At 47.8% G+C, this 16,815-nt stretch overlaps 1 protein-coding gene across 3 annotated transcripts in view; it reads right to left on the bottom strand.

Moving 5' to 3' along the window:
- The window catches only part of CTBP2 (C-terminal binding protein 2), a 161,671-nt gene that overhangs the window by 32,384 nt on the left and 112,472 nt on the right, over positions 1 to 16,815 (bottom strand). For 2 of the 3 annotated variants that reach the window (XM_064269199.1, XM_064269200.1), the window contains exon 3: positions 10,178 to 10,333. In XM_064269199.1, the coding sequence (XP_064125269.1) occupies positions 10,178 to 10,235 (58 nt within the window). In that variant the 5' untranslated portion in view covers positions 10,236 to 10,333. Of the gene's footprint in view, positions 1 to 10,177; positions 10,334 to 13,998; positions 14,019 to 16,815 lie in introns of those variants that run through there. The other variant, XM_064269201.1, reaches the window with a different exon arrangement.

The raw sequence follows: 16,815 nt of genomic DNA, 5'->3' as shown, positions 1-16,815 counted from the left end.
TTCTCTCCAGGGAGCTAGGGTTTCCATGACCACTGATCACCTGGGGAAGGATGCAGCCCAGGTGACCCCAACCCATCACCCCACATGGTTCCCCCATTTCTGACCCAAATGTGATAAGGCTTAAGTTATGGGAAAACGCATCAGCAGGCTATGAAGAGAGGCAGAGGGAACATCTCAGGCAGATCAGCAAATCAACCTTTATACCTCTGCACCTGTGGATACACTTGTTTACAAGACACAGGAGAAGGATAAGAAAACGTTACAAAACCCAACAGTGGATGCAAACAGCGGTTGCACAGATCATGCCCCGGTGCCCCCTCTTCTAAGCACTGCTCAGGACCAGCCAGGGCTTCCTCCCCGGCTGAGAGGAGAGAGTGGAGAGAGATGGCTTGGGTGACCCTTCCAGGAACAAGGCTCAGGAGGGAGACAGGTTGGTGTGGACAAGAGTGTGGTGGCCCCTGCAGGATACCCTAGGGCCCAAACCAAGAAAAACGCAACCAGGTACTTTCTGGCAGCCCCCAGCCCACATCCGCTTCCAGTCTTGGTGTGCCCAACTCCACAGGTGACACTCTGTTTTCCCGAATTCCCCACTGCCCACCTGGGGAAACACCCGCTTGTCAGGTGCTATGAGGGGAACTGACTTTATTTTGTGAGTTTCTGTGAGATTTTCCAAGATGCAAATATATCAGCTATGTCACTTATAAAATTAAATAACCACTTGAGTCTTGGGAAGTTAACACCTAAATAAGAGTTGTCCAACATCTCAAAATGGGTACAGCATGCTTTTTTCAGAGCCTAGATCTCAGCCGGCAGGTAGCATCTGCCCAAGACCGCAGCATTAAGACCATCCTGCCGTATCCCTTTCCTACCTTCTCTCTTTCATTTTAAAAGTAGAAACCAAAAAATTGTGTGGCATCAATACTACGCGACCCCACATATGGCACAGACGTTCTCCTTCACATACGTGGGTGGATTGGAGACTGGCTAGGAGAACGTTCTGTGCTGGAGGTTCCTGTCACAGGGAGTGAATTTTGGTGACTCCCCCGGCTCACCAGAATTTATTTCCTCAGCTCAAGTTCTCAAATGGGAAGCAGGACAATACAGAAGAATGCTGACCCGTCAGCCTACCAGGAACCACCGGAGTTCCTCAGACAGAACTGTGAGAAGACATCTCCCCTCCGTGTGGGGGTGTACGCCAGGGACAGAGCAGCAGTGGGCAGACGAGCTTCAGGTGCAGGTGTGGCCCTGTGCCCATTAGAGAGAGGAAGCCTGGGCTCCCTTCCATCATCTTGCAGCCAGTTTTGCTTGGAAGCCACCCCACAGCCTCTACTCTGCAACCCGCCCAATGCTGTGACCGATCTTTTCCTGCGGTAGGTAAGAACACCAGGAACTACGTAGTGGACTCACGCTTTTCCCAAGCATTCTGATGGATTTGTTTTTTTAAAACCATATTGCAGTCTTTTAGAAAAGCCTGTGTTACTACAAACCTCGTACTGACTAAAAAAAGTGAGATGGAACCAACTTCTCAAAGAATAATGAGTAACACCGCCTTACCTTTATAATCCTGCAAAAACCTGCACTACAGAAAATTAACTAAGGTAATATAAAGAATTGCATATATTTTTAAAACTTCTGAAAATTAAGGGGAGGGGAAAAAAAGACAACCCAATCTCTTGCAGACCAAACATCTCAAGTGAAAGCTTATCACACAGAAGACCCAGAACGGTGGTGCCAGGTTAGCAACAACACTGCCCCAAAGCCACTTCCAGAACAGCAGGGGAGAGACGCCATGACGGAACAAACCGCGGTCCCTGCCTTCAAGCAGTCCTGGAGCAAATCACCAACAAGCACTTTGGGAGCTTATCTCTATAAATAAATAACCTGGGAAACTTCCTGATGCTGCTCTGGGGGGCTAATCCTCACTTAAAGTCAGGGTCAGGTATATAGCAGTGGGATCCTTGAGTCAAAAGGCTCCTAGTAAGAGCCACTTGGTCTAACTGCCTGTCCCCTGGTGGCTGCCAGCACAGTGCATCAAGATGCCCCCAGGGGTCTGTTTCAAGGGTCCTGGAGGACAGCTTGTTTTCTGGAGGCAGCCTGTCCCACCTCTGGAGCAGTGACTTAGGACTTCCCACAACTGGTCCTCCTCAACCGCCGCCAGACCATACCCGCTGGAGAGTTAAGGCAGAACTCAGTCAGTCATCTGGCATGCCCGAGGCCGCCGTGTCCCTACTCGTCATCGTCTCTCCGGGGACACCACTGAGGTTAGTGGGTTACACACTGCTTTCCGGCAGAGACAGGGCCAAAAATAGCCCCATGACATAACCACTTCCTTTTTCTACACGGGCGCAGACTGGGTTGGGTTTTTGGTTTGTTTCTGTACAAGTAAGTATTCTAGAATCTGTTTAAACACAGAGTTCCGCCTTTTAAGAAAAGGTCTTTCCTTCTGCCCCTCCTCCCTCAATACGCTCTACATCAACCTTTCTCAGCTAACCTAACTCAGACAGGGGAAGACCCAACACTCTACTGTAAACCAGCACATAGGACGTCTGCAAGGGGTCGCCTTTGTCTAAATTATACAAGTACACGGAGAAAATTAGCAGAATTACCCAGACATCACTTTCAGTCTTCAGAGGAATGACGCAGCACCGGGCCCTCTTGGACTCATGCCGTGTGCTTTAACCAGCTTTGAGCGAGGCTCCAGAGCGTCCACGCCCTGTGAGGAAGTACTGTCGGCGGCTGCCCTGCCACCAAACCAACTTTCAAGATTAGCTGCAAGCACTAAGCAGTCCCAGCCCTCTTGCAACTTGATATTCAGCCATTTCAAGTGGAAACAAAGGCTCATGCCATGCTCATGATATAATTTGCTAATTACACTATAAAACTTTTAACTGAGAATCTCGCAAGAATGATGTTGTCTGCACACCGGGTTATTGGGTGGAACACCCGTGGGTCTTTCATAGCGCACTTTAATGCACTGTGAAGCAGGAAACGTATGTTGGGATGGATCCAAGGGCCACTGGGGGACCTGGGCAAGCTGTGGGCATTTGAGTCTCAGGCCTCCCTGTTTTAACACTGGGACAAAATCTATCTTGGAAGGTTGTTCTGGGGATTAAAAGAGAGTAAATATGCAGGAGAACTGAATACCGCCTTCTAAAACCTTCATTAAGGACTCTTCCCCTAAAATCTAAGTGTCACAGGTATGCGGGCTCCAACTCACCTCCACACTGCCACTCACTGCAACATTTTAGGACTCCTCATCTGTGCTGGGCTCAGACATATTCCAGAACTTCACTCCTCTCACCTATGTTTGCAATGCTCTAATTGTCCCCGTCCATTGGGGTCTAGCTTAAAGAACTCTCCTTGACAAAACCTCCCCAACTGCCCCCCGCATCACCTCATCCCTAGTTCAAAGAAAGCTGCCACCTACCGGGATGAGAGCAGAACATAATAATCCAGTATACACCCAAATATATTGGAAACCCTGGTGGTGTAGTGGTTAAGAGCAACACCTGCTAATCAAAAAGCCGGCAGTTCAAATCCACCAGGCAGTCCTTGGAAACTCTATGGGCCAATTCTACTCTGTCCTATAGGGTCGCTACGAGTCGGAATCGACTCGATGGTAGTGGGTTTTTGTTTTGTTTTGTTTTATACACCCAAAAGAAGTTTAAAGCAGGAACGCAAACAGAAACCTGTACACCAGCGTTCACTGCCGCACTACTCACAATTGCCAAGAGATAGAAGCAACTGACACACCCATGAACAAAGGAATGGATAAACAAAATGTGGTATATATGTACAACAAAACATTACTCAGCCATAAGAGAAATGAAGTTCTCAAACATGCTACAACACGGATGAACCTTGAGAACATTACACTGAGTGAAAGGAGACCTCTCTGGAGACAAGGGAGCAGGCCAGGTGCCTGAGCTCTACTACAAAAGTCCGTCGATGATCAGGACTCAGGGGATAATGGTTTGGTAAACTGAGTATAAATCACTCAGAAACTGGGGTCTCAGTTGCTGTCTAACACTCGTAGGTGCAGAGACAGGAAAGAGAGAAAGAAGGTAGCAGTAACGCGTGTCCTGAGGTTTTGGTTTCATGGACATCCCAAATACTTGTAAATTGCATTGGGCTGTGTGAGCACATTCTCCAGTTTTGTGTGGGCCTCTCACTGTGAGCAGGATTGGTGTTGCTAAGCCAGGATTACTCTGCAGCCCTTGGACCAATCTAATGGAGTGTTTGCCTATGTGCATTGGGACCCTGGCTCTTAGGAGGCTTTTATTAAGCTTGAAAGCAGAACACGCTTCCCTCAAAGGCGCAGCGACCCAGAGTAAACGCACCAAGGAGAAAAGCATTCTGGGAAGGCAAAGCAGGAGGCTCCACTTGAGAACACAGTGGGGTGATGCCAACCATGGCAGAGGCCGAGTGCCAACAGCCAGTGTGTAAGCGCATGGTCCACTGTGGTGGGGAAAAGCACCGGGAGAACCAGCCCCAGAACAAACCAGGAGGCGTGGATGAGCCTCCCAAAACCTAACCACTGACTCTAAGCACGCCACATGCCACAACCTCCAAGGCCGAGGCCAAGCAGCCTCGACACACTGAGCGTAGAAACATGGTGAGTTGGAGGAAATCTGCCGACTTCAAAAAGGGCTCACTGGCAAATCGAGAAGTGTAAAGAACAGCTTAATTCTGCATTTTACAAAACAATAATAGATAATTAAAAACAAACAAAAAAACCCCGTTTAATCTGATCCTCATTTGCAGAGAGTGAGGGGCCAACTGGGTGTGGGTAATTACAGGAATCCAATCCCTAGATGCCTGGGGGACGATCAGGGTGGCACCCCCAGGGGAGGGACAACTGCTTCAAATTTATCTCAAAACCAAGAACAGATGAGGGGAAATACAAGATTTTATCCCTTTTAAATAACTTCATTTCTGTCTATGAAGATTAAACCTGACCATTTTACCTACCTTTACGTGAGCATAATATCGTTTTGGAGCACCCTGGCAGCCAGCACAAGGAGCCCTAGTGGCACAGTGGTCAAGAGCTATGGTGAGCTACGGCTCCCACCCAAAAGGACGGCAGTTTGGATCCACCAGCTGCTCCTTAGAAACCTTACGGGGCAGTTCTACTCTGTCCTATAGGGTCGCTGTGAGTCGGAATCGACTGGACAGCAACAGGTTTTTTTTTTTTTTGGTGGGGCGGGGGTGGGGAGGAAGGCAGGGCAAACAGTTTATCTACTAAGCTGAAAGGCTGGTAGTTGGAACCCACCCACAGGCTCCTTGGAACACATGTCCCTGGTGATCTGCTCTAGAAAGGTCACAGACTTGAAAACCCTATGGAGCAGTTCTACCCTGCACACACGGCGGGGACCGCCGGGGGAGTCGCCGTGAGTTAGAATTGACTCAACAGCAACCAACAACAGTTGTTTTAGTACATTCATCTTTACTGTGGAGTTTTAAGTCCGGTCTACTTGACTATTGTGTATTTACATAGCTAATGTAATTACAGCTAATCACATAATTACTGGAAATGTACATAATTGTCTAATCCCAACATATAATTACGATGTATAGCAACATCATAAATTCCATTTTTAAAATATACAGTTTAGGCTAGTTAAAGATATTTACTGGATGGGTTTGTGGACCATCTTATAGACAGCCAGCACCAACACTTACTTTACAAAGTGCTCAAAGGGCAAAACAACCAGTGGTTTTATAATGTGTTTACTAAAAAATGACAGGTAAAACAAAGGAAAACAACTTCCAGATGATCCCGGCCCAACTCTGTGGACTAGGCTTTCCCTTCTGGGTAAAGGGAAGGTGGATTTTCCCTTCCTAGGGTTACTATGAGTTGGAATCAACTCGATGGCACTGGATTTGGTTTTTGGTAGGCTTGAATGGACACACACCAGGCAGCAGAGCGCCAAAGGGAGCAGCCCTGCTGCAGGCCAGCAGGGAGCCCCCGGCTGGCCCCAGCTACTTTAGGCAGGCACCTCTGTCAACCTGGATGCCCACAGAGGTTCTCTTTGCTTCTTCTGACATTCTGGGAACTGTAACCAACTTTCTTGGGGGGACCGTTCCAATAGCAAGCACCACTGACTCAGAAAACCGGAACACTTTACATCAAAGGAAGCCGTGGGGGAAGCCATTTTCTTCCTCATCTCTGCAGCATTTCCTCTGAGTTTTCTTGTCCTCTGTGAGGAAGTCGACACGGAAGGCGATTCCTAGAATTTACAACTGTTTAACACACACAGCTGGTCAAATTCCCTGCTGGATCTCTTCTGTTCCCACATCCATCCAACCAGCCCACCTCAGTCACCTCCCTTCTATTCTGTCCTCAGGAGAGCACAGCAGAGGTAAGGAACGGTTAATCCAATTACTTATCTAAATGGAGGTTCGCATCATTCCCTTTTTGCAGAGGAATGGAGAAGTACTCTCTCGAGTTATGTGATAAAGGCAACTTATCACAGCTGAGCTGATACAGTCCTCAGCACCATTTTTCCATGTGTCCAAGACCTTCAAACAAAATGAAGTAAAATGAAATATCTACTTTTTCCAAATTGCATTTTCAATAGCCACAGAAAAGGATAGTGTTTAGTGATTTATTCTACCATAACCTACAATAAGGTGTTCTCACAGAAATTCATCAGCAAAGCCATAGTGGCGTATTACAGCTGGACAAACCCAGGGCTCTGGAGAATGTTTTTCTGGGTTACTTTTGCAGAGCTGAATTATTTTAATCCCTCCCTCAACCGTGACCAACAAATATTTCAGGCAAATCAAACTAGGTCTGGTACGATGTGGTAAGGCATTAAATCCCTGACTATGGTAAAATTCGCAAATGCAATACTCCAATTATGTCAGTATGCTCAACTGGGCAGAGCCAAGACCTAAATTATACTTCAAAACTGCTAGCAGAGTCTGCAATCTGGCTCTGGCCAGTCTGTTTCTGACCGTGTGCCATAACCATTCTTACACAACAGCACTCTAGGGTTGTTGGCTATCAGGCATCAAGAAAAGCAGAGAACAAATTATAAATCTCAAAATTAGAAGAAGTGTTAACAGAATGAAAAAAAAAAATTAAAATCTGGCTTTTATGGCAGCTTCAGAAACCATGATTCCAACCAATTTGGATGGCATCCCAAAGACTTCGGCATCAGCTAAAATCTTGGGGCTAAGCTGAACCCCTGTGAAGCCCCACACCAGGCGCTAGTATACAAGGCAATATACCTCCACCTTCCCTTGGCTTTGACTTCTAGGCTGTGGGCCACAAAGGGGCAGAGCCCTGGGGTCCAGGCAAGGAATACATATGGAAGGCTTCAAGGAGGCAAAAGCTAAACTAAACTTGGTGGGGCCTTGGAAAGCAAGTGGGGGATCTGGGGAGCACACCTCTATAAGGACGGTGCTCAGTTTCAGCCACTGGCTGAAATGGAGCAAAGGAGCTCTTGCGAGAGGAGAAGGTCAGAGAAGACAGTGGGACATGGCCCGGGTGCCCCCAGCCAGGGGTGTGCCCTGGAGGTTGTGTAGCAAGTAGGTGGGTGGGATGAATCTGAAGGAGTTAGTATTCCCAGAGACCAAAATCAGGAAGACAAAGCTTCTCCAAGCCCAAATGTGGATGGAGGGGGCTGTTATGGAGCAGAGCAGCTGTACACTTTTAATCCTAAAGGCAAACACACTAGGGAACCAGAAAGTACCTGGGGTAGGATGTGGGTGGTGGGGAAAGGAGAACAGGTTAATGGACTCTCTGGCCATCCAAGTGGAACAGTGTGCAAAGGAGGTCAGGTTAGGATGCAGACAGGAGTCCTTCAAGTAGGAGAAACCACCAAACCCATTACGAAGTGAGTCTGACAAAAAGGGCAAGTGAAATATGGCAGACTACCTCACTTCCTGGGCACAAATCATGGACTGCTCTGTTCCTCACTGGTAAGCCCTGTAAAATGGGGTACCCACCTGTCTTGACCGATACAAGGTGCTATGGACAAAATCAGCTTGTACATGCCAGAAGCTAACACCACCCTACACACAAGCAGCATCTTGGACACCTGTCATTACTGAGAGGAAAGCCAAATCCATGTTCAAGATCAGGGAGTACTAGCTACAGCTTAACTATGGCGTGTCTATCCCCGATAGCGGCTGCTGAGAAATTAAACAAACAAAAAACCCAAAATGGCAGCAGTCTTGGGAACTCTGTGCACAGATAACGGTGATACTGAAATTTCTGTGATGAAAAATTGGCTTCAAAATCTCTATTACAGGTAAAGAGATGCGTGGGAGGAATGGCAAACCCTGATGGAAGGACAGAGTTTGAAAGTATTGTCAACAGTCTTGCCCTAACTGACAAAATCTCCTTCCGAGGGTACAAAGTTGATTTATATGGCTATGGAAGTACAAACAGGAAAAAAGACCAGCTCTTCCATCCTATTCTCAGCTCTGATTCGGTATCTTCGCAGCAGCTGGGTAGAGGGAAGGGGTGGAATCAGCCCTGGAGGCATCTGAGACACCAACCTTGGACAGTTAGCACCCGCTAAGGCTCTTGGGCAGCAGGACCCAGCACCCTCAATGAAGCCTCTTGGTATTAGAGGTCAGGAGAGGTTCTTAAATCCCATTTAATCAGATGAATCTGGAATGTGGGGCATCCTACAACAAAGAGGCTTTGTTTTGGCCATGGAGGCTAAAGAGATATGGCAGCCAAATGCAATGTGAGGCCCTTGGTTGGTTTCTGCATAAGCCAAGAGACACAAAACCAAGAGCTAACAACAGAGACGTGGGGAAGTGTGAGTATGAAGTCTACGTTAGGTAATATCGTAAAAAAACCCAACACCAGGGTTTCCAGATGATATCGTAGTGATGTTAAATTCTTGGGGGGGATTATGATATTACAGTTAGCAGGACAATGTCCTAGTGGGAGATACATGCCATAAATACTTAAGATTAAATTGCAGCTCCAACTTTCTTTCAGATGGTTTTGGGGGAAAAAATCCATCCACCCATCCATACAACACACACACACACACACACACACACACACACACAGGTATAAATGTATACCTATATCTGTAAAACGAAAGAAAAAGTAACAGATGTTATCAACTGGTAAACGTACTTGAAGGGAATATGGCTGCTCACTGTAGTATTCTTTCAACTTTGATATAGTTTTCAAACCTTCTTAAACTCCTGCAGCACACGAGCCAGAAGCACCTCTGAAGGGCGTCCCTGCACAATAGCAGACTGTGTGCATCTCTGATGCCCCCATGGCATCTGGCTACAGCCACACCTCCTTAAAGGACAAACAATTCCATACAGGCAGGTGTGGGGAGGGCACATGGGGCATGGATCCCTGTCCATGAACTGGCTGGCCAGCGCTGTCTGAACACAGGGTGAAGTAAGGAGGGGGCCACCCGGCTCACCTGTGACCTGCCACCTCCCAGCTGCCCCTGCAGCCCAGTTCATCAGCAACCACCCTGAGCAAGCCCAGGCCTGCAGACTGGCGAGGCGCACTTAACCCAAAAGACAAAGCCTGCACTCTGGGTTTCTTATGGCTCCCTCATTAGGAAAGGATGGTGCTTAATCAACATTTCAGAGTTTTGCCCCCAGGTTTCCATTAGATTTTAATTGTGTTTATTTTTCCTTTCATGAATAAAACACTTCCAGACATTTCCAAAGATACCAGGGATGTTATCTGTACACATCACAAGGGACCATGCTGGGCTCTTCAGGAAGGTCTTGGAAGTCATTGTTGTAAATATCCTAATTTGAAACAGATAAAGCCTGGAGACTTCAGGAAGTGAAAAAAAGATGGTCCTAATAGTGTCGTTCACATGCAGAACAATGTTAGGGGTGTGGAAGAAATGGATGCTGAGTTGCTTCCCTGACTTTCCTTCTACCCCCCACCCCCAACTGCCCCCATATTCTGGAAGTCAGTGTGGTCCTCGGTGAAGGTCAGGTCTGCTGACCACAGTACCAAGGGCGCCTGGCAGCAGGGGTGTGATGTAAAAGGTGCTAGAGGGAGGTTGGAGGGCTGGCCTGGGAGGGCCAGTGGAGGGTGCAGTGCAGCCCCCAGTGAGGGGCTTGGTGTCCATGGTGTGGTCTGCTCTGACACAGCAGGTGAGCAGGTCTGGTGAGCAAGACCTCGCCTCTGTCATTAAAAACCACCAAACGCGCTGGCTCTTACCTTCGCAAATTCTGTCCAATCGCTGTCGCTTGACTTTGTGCTTATCCACAAGGGCCATTCTTTAGCGAACTTCGCAATTCTCTGACTCAAAAGGCAAAACCGGCAAGAACTTAGGGGACCTCGCAGGAGTCTGCGTGCATTACGCCACTATGAACCCTGAAATGAGGAGAAAAGAATCCTTACTCTCTGGTGACCCCTCGGGGCACGGGACAAGGCATCATTCGGGACTCTACGGCTGCTCGTTCTCTACGAGGGCACCTGCCACCCAGAGTGTGGAGATGATGCCCCTCCCTCAAACACTGATCGCAGGCGGCTGCTACAAGTTCGTTTCAGCCTTCTCCTGCCTTCTACCTCAGGGAAGAAGACACATGAAAACACGGAAGACCACGGTCCGTTACTTCTGAAAGCCAGAAACAGCAGCATGGGTTGTAAAAACTGACTAGTGACCAACGTGGATGGTAACAATTTATACTCCAAGGTCAGGGGCATTTGGTGGGCCCCTTACTCCTGTGCACCGACAGAGGTGCTGTCGACAGTGGGGCACAACTCACAGACCAGACTGGAGAACCTGGGGGGCAGGGAGGTTCACTGAGGGACCCACACTGCGATGTGCCACCCAGCCATGCCACACTGGAGGTTCCTCAAGGCCTCCCGGGGTCAGGGGTGAAAACCACCACACAGCACAGCACAAGCCCCAGTCCCTCGGCCCCTTAGCCCTACTCTGACAGCAGAATAAGGGAGCTGGAAGCCACAGTACCTCCTAACCAAGGTTTGCCCAGTGCCACCTCCTACCACCTCCCTTGCATCTGGGGGAGCTGCTGATGGCATTGGCAATGGTGGTGGCCCAGGAGGGCTGGCCCCAACACTGGGCTCTGGCTTCCCGGACTGGAAGGAGGATGCTGGTTTAGACTGAGAAGTGGAAAGCGTGCCCTGTGCCTCTCCACGCATCTCCATGGTGTTGCAGGCAGAGGCGAAGCAGAGGGAGAAGGCAAGAAACGGTCTCCCCATTTGAGTTGGGGCATATGGGAATCTAAAGAGGAGACCCCGAAGGCTGCTTGAGGGATAGGGAGCTGCTGCCAATGAGGGGGTCAGGGGCTGTGGTTCCGGAAGGTCTTCCCCATAGTTTCCTGCTCATCAATGTACCAGGTGAGGCCACAAATCAACTGCTTACCCTCACGGTCCTGGTTTTTGACCCACTGCTTTGGGAATTACATTTCTCAATTAAAACCGAACTTCAAGAATTCAAGCTAGGATTTACAAGATGGAGTTTCCATTCCATAGTTTCCGGTTTTATTTATTTTTAATTCAACCAAACCAGCCTCATAATTTTAAAAGCAAACAAACAAACAAACAAAAAAAAACACGGTTCTCCATTACTGAGCAAATGAGAAGATGAAGACAAAAGCAAGGCTCAGCGGTTAAGGATGCCCACCTCCTGGTGACGAATGGCATCTAAGGATGTTAATTATACCGGGAGTTACTTCATCAGAGGCCACACTGCAGGTCTGAGTCCCTATTACTGAAAGGTAGGAAACTTCCTGGTAGTTAATGGCTAATTTCCCAGCAACGAGGCTGAAAAAGCACCCCAAAGATTTATGGCAATAATTATATGACTTTTTAAGAAGAGCTAGGAAAAGCACAATTTCCAGTCCCATAAATAATTAATATAACATCCAAGAAACAACAAACTTTTTCCAATATTGGGAAGTTCCCTAAAACCTGGAATTACCATATCTGCTTAGTGAGGACATAGAGGTTGCCCTAAAACAAGTCACAACTCAGCGTATCCAAGCGGATGGGGATGGAGTGAATACACTTCTTAACCCTGCCTTAGTTTCTTTTGGCTGCCTTAATAGAAATACCACAAATCAATGGCTTTACAGAATAGAAATTTATTTTCTCACAGTTTTGGGAAGTAAAAGGTCCAAACCAGGGTGTCAGCCCTGTCAATTCCTTCTATAGTCCTCTTTCCTAGTTCCTGGTGACTGCCAGCAATTGGCATTTCTCGGCATCTGTCCTCTTCCAGGGTGTTTCTCTGTGTCCAGTCTGCTCTTTTTATAACTCAGAAGTGATTAGGTTTAGGGACACCCCCCCCGCCGCCATGGTACGATGTCATCAATACAACAGAAAGTATTCTACTAACCTAAAGGCTGGTGATCTGAACCCACCCAGAGGCAACTTGGAAAAAAGACCTAGAGATCTAATTAGATCACAGGCAATGAAAACCCTATGGGGTGCAGTTCAACTCTGAAACGCATGGGGTTGCCTTGAATTAGAGTTCCACGAGGTACAGGGCTTAGGATTCAGCATATCCTTTTGGGAGACACAATCCAATTCACAGTAAGGTCTCATTTTGCTTTATCTAGGCTTTCCTCAAAGGCAGCCATTCATGTGGATGGTCTCTACTCTGGCGAACTTGAGATGAGAGTAATAAGCAGAAGAGGGGGACAAGACCTTGGGACCAGAGACACCATCCGCAAGGCTAGCCTGACTGCTCTGGGCCACCAATTTTTTGTTTGCTGAGTTTCTGAACTCTGGTTCCCAGCCCTCGATTCACACCCCTCTTTTTGAAGCTGCCATGAAAACACAACTCCACAGTGACCCGCCTCCTCCACAGGGCGAGAGAGAATGACTTAGTTAACATTTGTGAAGTGCCTGAGAGATGATATCATCTGAGGCAAGGCATCTCACACCCCCTCCTCCAATTCCCCAAGTGAGGCCTAATCATTCTTTTTGCTTTCCTTTGAATTTTAATTTGTATAATTAGATGGCTTCCTGAAAAATTGATAAGTAGAATCTCGATCATGCAATCAAAGACAAGATCCGCCATCAGCTTACACAAATTGTCTGCATCCCATTAGAAAAAAGAAGCCGCCCTCTGTCATTCCTGACTTCCAGTGGCTGGCTTTTTCAGGGAGGTGGGGGCACCTCAGTGACTAGCTCTTCCCATGGGGTCCTCCCTGCAGGCTCCCCCACACTGGTGGAAAATTCAGGTCCCTGAGGCCACCAAGGCTGCAGAAGCCCTGGAGGCCTGGCGTGGGTGGGCTCTAAGGCAACCAATGACCCATGCAGCCTCGATCTGCCCCACCCCCAAACTATTTCTTTGGAAACAAGAATGTGTGAAATGTGACATTTTCCTCCTTTGCCTCCCAAGATACGTTATCTGGGAGAACTCGAGGAACATAAAACCTCTTCCAGGTGAGAGACAGGTACTCCTCAACCGCACAGGCGACTCGACTCGGCTGGTGTCTACACTGATGACGCCAGCTCCCGGCCATCCCCACTGACCCCACAGCCTCCTGTGAGGAAAACCAATGCAGGCGGGGGGGGGGGGGGGGGGGGCTTCTGCAATCCCAGTCTTTATGTTATCCCAGTCTCCACTCATAAACCAAGACCTTTCCTGCCACTGAACTGATCACCGCTGTAACCTCCTGAGTGTTCCTGGGGAGTGCAAATGGTTGTGTGCTTGACTGCTAAATGAGAGGCTGAAGGCTCAGGTCCACCCAGAGGGGTTTGGAAGAAAGGCCTGGTGATCTACTTCCAAAAAAATTCATCCAATAAAAGCCCTACGCAAAACAAACAAGACACACAACCCTGTGAAGCACAGTTCTACTCCAACACACACAGGTCACCCTGAGTTGGAATCGACTCCATGGCAACTGGTTTTTATTATCTATCAAGACTATCAAGGCAACACTTAGACCCCTCCCTCAAAAAGAGTATACATTTGAAAAAAAAGGGGGGGGGTGGTGAGTGTGCTCCACCAATCACTACTGCTAAAATTGGTGTTGTTGGGGGTGGGATGGAGTTCTAGAACTTACCTGCAGAATACCTTGGATAATCTGTTCAGAAGGCTCAGGCTCCTTGTTTGTAGAGCAGGGGTAACATTGCTTACATCCCAAAGTGGCTGTGAGGATCAGATGAGAACAATGCTTGGTGTGCAGTGGCAGGCCTAGACCCCTGGTTCAGCCCAGACACGGCCGGGACACTGTCCCCTTCACTGGACTATCACCTACTCCAGTAGAGGCTGGGGTGAACCTCAACACAGCTTCAGAAATGGAAAAAGCAGGGCATGGCAACACTAAACTTTATGAGAAGAAACAGAGACAGAGAGACAGAGAGACCCTGGAGTCACAGGCCAGGGCATACAGCAAGGGTAGAGGTTGATTTATGTAAAATGGGAGTTGTGATCTGGAGCTGAGACGTTCTGCCTCAGGGAACCATGGAATTCAACTAATTTTAGAAGAGGGGACAAGCTTGGATGAGAATGCTACTTGGAGATTTTTGGCTAGTACTAAAAGCTATGGTACGAGAAAGGTTTGTTTCACGTGGATTTCAAAGGGAAACAGGAGATTTCAGAAAAGAAAGAACAACGAGGGCTCCGTTGGGATATTAAACACAAAACCGTCCAGAAGCAAGGGGCAAATGCAAAAGTCTCCCCTCCCCGGTCTGACAAGACCCCAAATCTGGGCATACTGACTTATTTGGCCATTGACGACCCTGCCTTCACTAATTTGAATTTTTCAATCAAGTACAATTTTAAGATTCCCTCCTCTTCTTTATTCCACGCCCCTGCCTTCCCAAAAATCAGGCAGCTGAGGGGATTTTCACAGAGTAACTGCATGTCTTCAACAGCATCTTTCAAGATGAAAATTTTTCTAGAACCAGTTAAACATGATGATAGCCTGAAATTATGTTAAGGAAATCTACTTAAACATTAAGTTTTGTAATATGCTAATGAATTAATACCATCGGAGTTAAGGATTACTGCCATTGCTCTGAGTGACTCCCTGGAGTCCACGAGCACATTTCGTGGTTAAACCTGGAAGGGCCTGTGGCCAAGGCAGTGGCAGTACACAAGGTTCAGCCCCTTTCCCAGTCCTAAAGGTAGGACTCCACACCCAGAACATCTCCTTTGCCACAGTCTACAAGGACTTCCACGTACCAGTGGGATCCCAGTCACCATGATGACACATGAGCCTTGGGCCCAGGAAGGTGCTCTGCATAGTGGTGCCCCACATTTTAATGATGCAGTAGAATGCTGGCCCCCAGTGGTGTCTGCCCTCTCTGATACTACACCTCATCCCAAATAAAGCCACAGGTGTTCAGGCTGCCTCAAAAGAACTTGTTCCAGAATCTTCCGAAGCCAAACATGAACGACAGATTTCTTTATAATGAAGACAGCTGGGAGAATGCTCTACACAGGTGATCTGGGATTTGTTTTATAAACCACACCTGAAGAACTGCCTAAAAACCAGACATAACAGAATTGACGTTCCAAAGGTATCACCAAGAGGTGGGAAGGCACTGGCCAAGCCTTTGGTTCCATGGCAACCATAGCACCACAATTAGGAACAAAATGATGAAAACCGCACTTTAAGGAAGGAAAGGAAGCCTTGGGAAAGAGCGGCTGTGGGGACTGAGGTCACTAAGTTAATTCTCTAAACGGTGCAAAGCTACTCCTGAATGCTTGATTATCCACTCAGTAGCTTTTTTTTTTTTTTTTCCCAAATTTAATTATTTCTTAGATGTTTCTGTTTGCTTGTTTTTGAAAACGTTAAGCACATGGCTCAGACATCTGGTAGCATAAAAAGGTGTACAGGGAGAAGCCTCTCCCCGCCTCACACCCACCTCCCAGAGGTAACCAGAGGACCCCTTCCCAATACACGTAGAGATTTCATACTGATTCCTGGACAGGGATCTGTCCACCACTCAGCAAGACTGGGGAGCCCAGCTGCTCATCGTTTTCCAGGGAACACCCAGAAGCCCAACCCTAGGGTGACAAGGTCATACCCACTCAATCCTTGGGCTCCACCCTGTAACCTTCCCCCCGCCCACCCCCCCACATGCAGCCAACATAGGCATCCAAGGCAGACTGCCTGTGGGAGAAAGCTGAGCTATGGCTGACACAGGACCACCTTCTCCAACACCTGAGGCCAGGTGTGTTGGATTTTAAAAAGGTAATACAATGTGTGTGCTATTATGGCACACCCCAGACCAATCCTATTTCGGTAGCAAAACGCAGACACATGCTTACCAACTTTACAGACTACAGAAAATACGGAGCCCCTGTGGAGCATCTGGCTGCTAACCATAAGGTTGGCAGTTCGAACCCACCAGGCACTTCTTGGAAACCCTACGGGACAGTTCTATGCTGTCCTATGGGGTCGGTATAAGTTGGAATCGACTCAGTGGCAATGGGCATAAAAAAAATATATGCTCATCAACTCAGAATAGGCCAAATCTGAGGCAAAGAACTGTGGATCCATATTATTCTTCCCACTTAATTCCATCAAAAACTTCTTTGGGGCTCTCTAAAATAGACCCCCCCCCCAAAAAAAAAAAACGGACAACTCAAAACGAAGACCCTGTAGTAGGGTCAGTAACATGAGGGGAACTTACAAAGCCAGTCCTGCAGTGGGGTCAAGTCCCAGTGCCATTAGAGACTGTCCTAAGCAGTTAAACACTCCACCCCAGGGAACCAGGTGAGCAAATAATGCCTCTATTGAGGCTACTTCCCTGGCCAACAATGCTGAGTAAATCCTCCTAGTTTGGTTTAGGGTTGTTAGCACATGAAAATACATTTCCTGGTGCTAAATGCAAGACTCAAGAAATCTCAATATTTTCACTTGCTAAAA

The sequence above is a fragment of the Loxodonta africana genome, chromosome 16 (genome assembly GCF_030014295.1).
Source record: "Loxodonta africana isolate mLoxAfr1 chromosome 16, mLoxAfr1.hap2, whole genome shotgun sequence".
Classification (NCBI taxonomy): Eukaryota; Metazoa; Chordata; class Mammalia; order Proboscidea; family Elephantidae; genus Loxodonta; species Loxodonta africana.
This window is presented reverse-complemented; position numbering and strand designations above follow the sequence as displayed.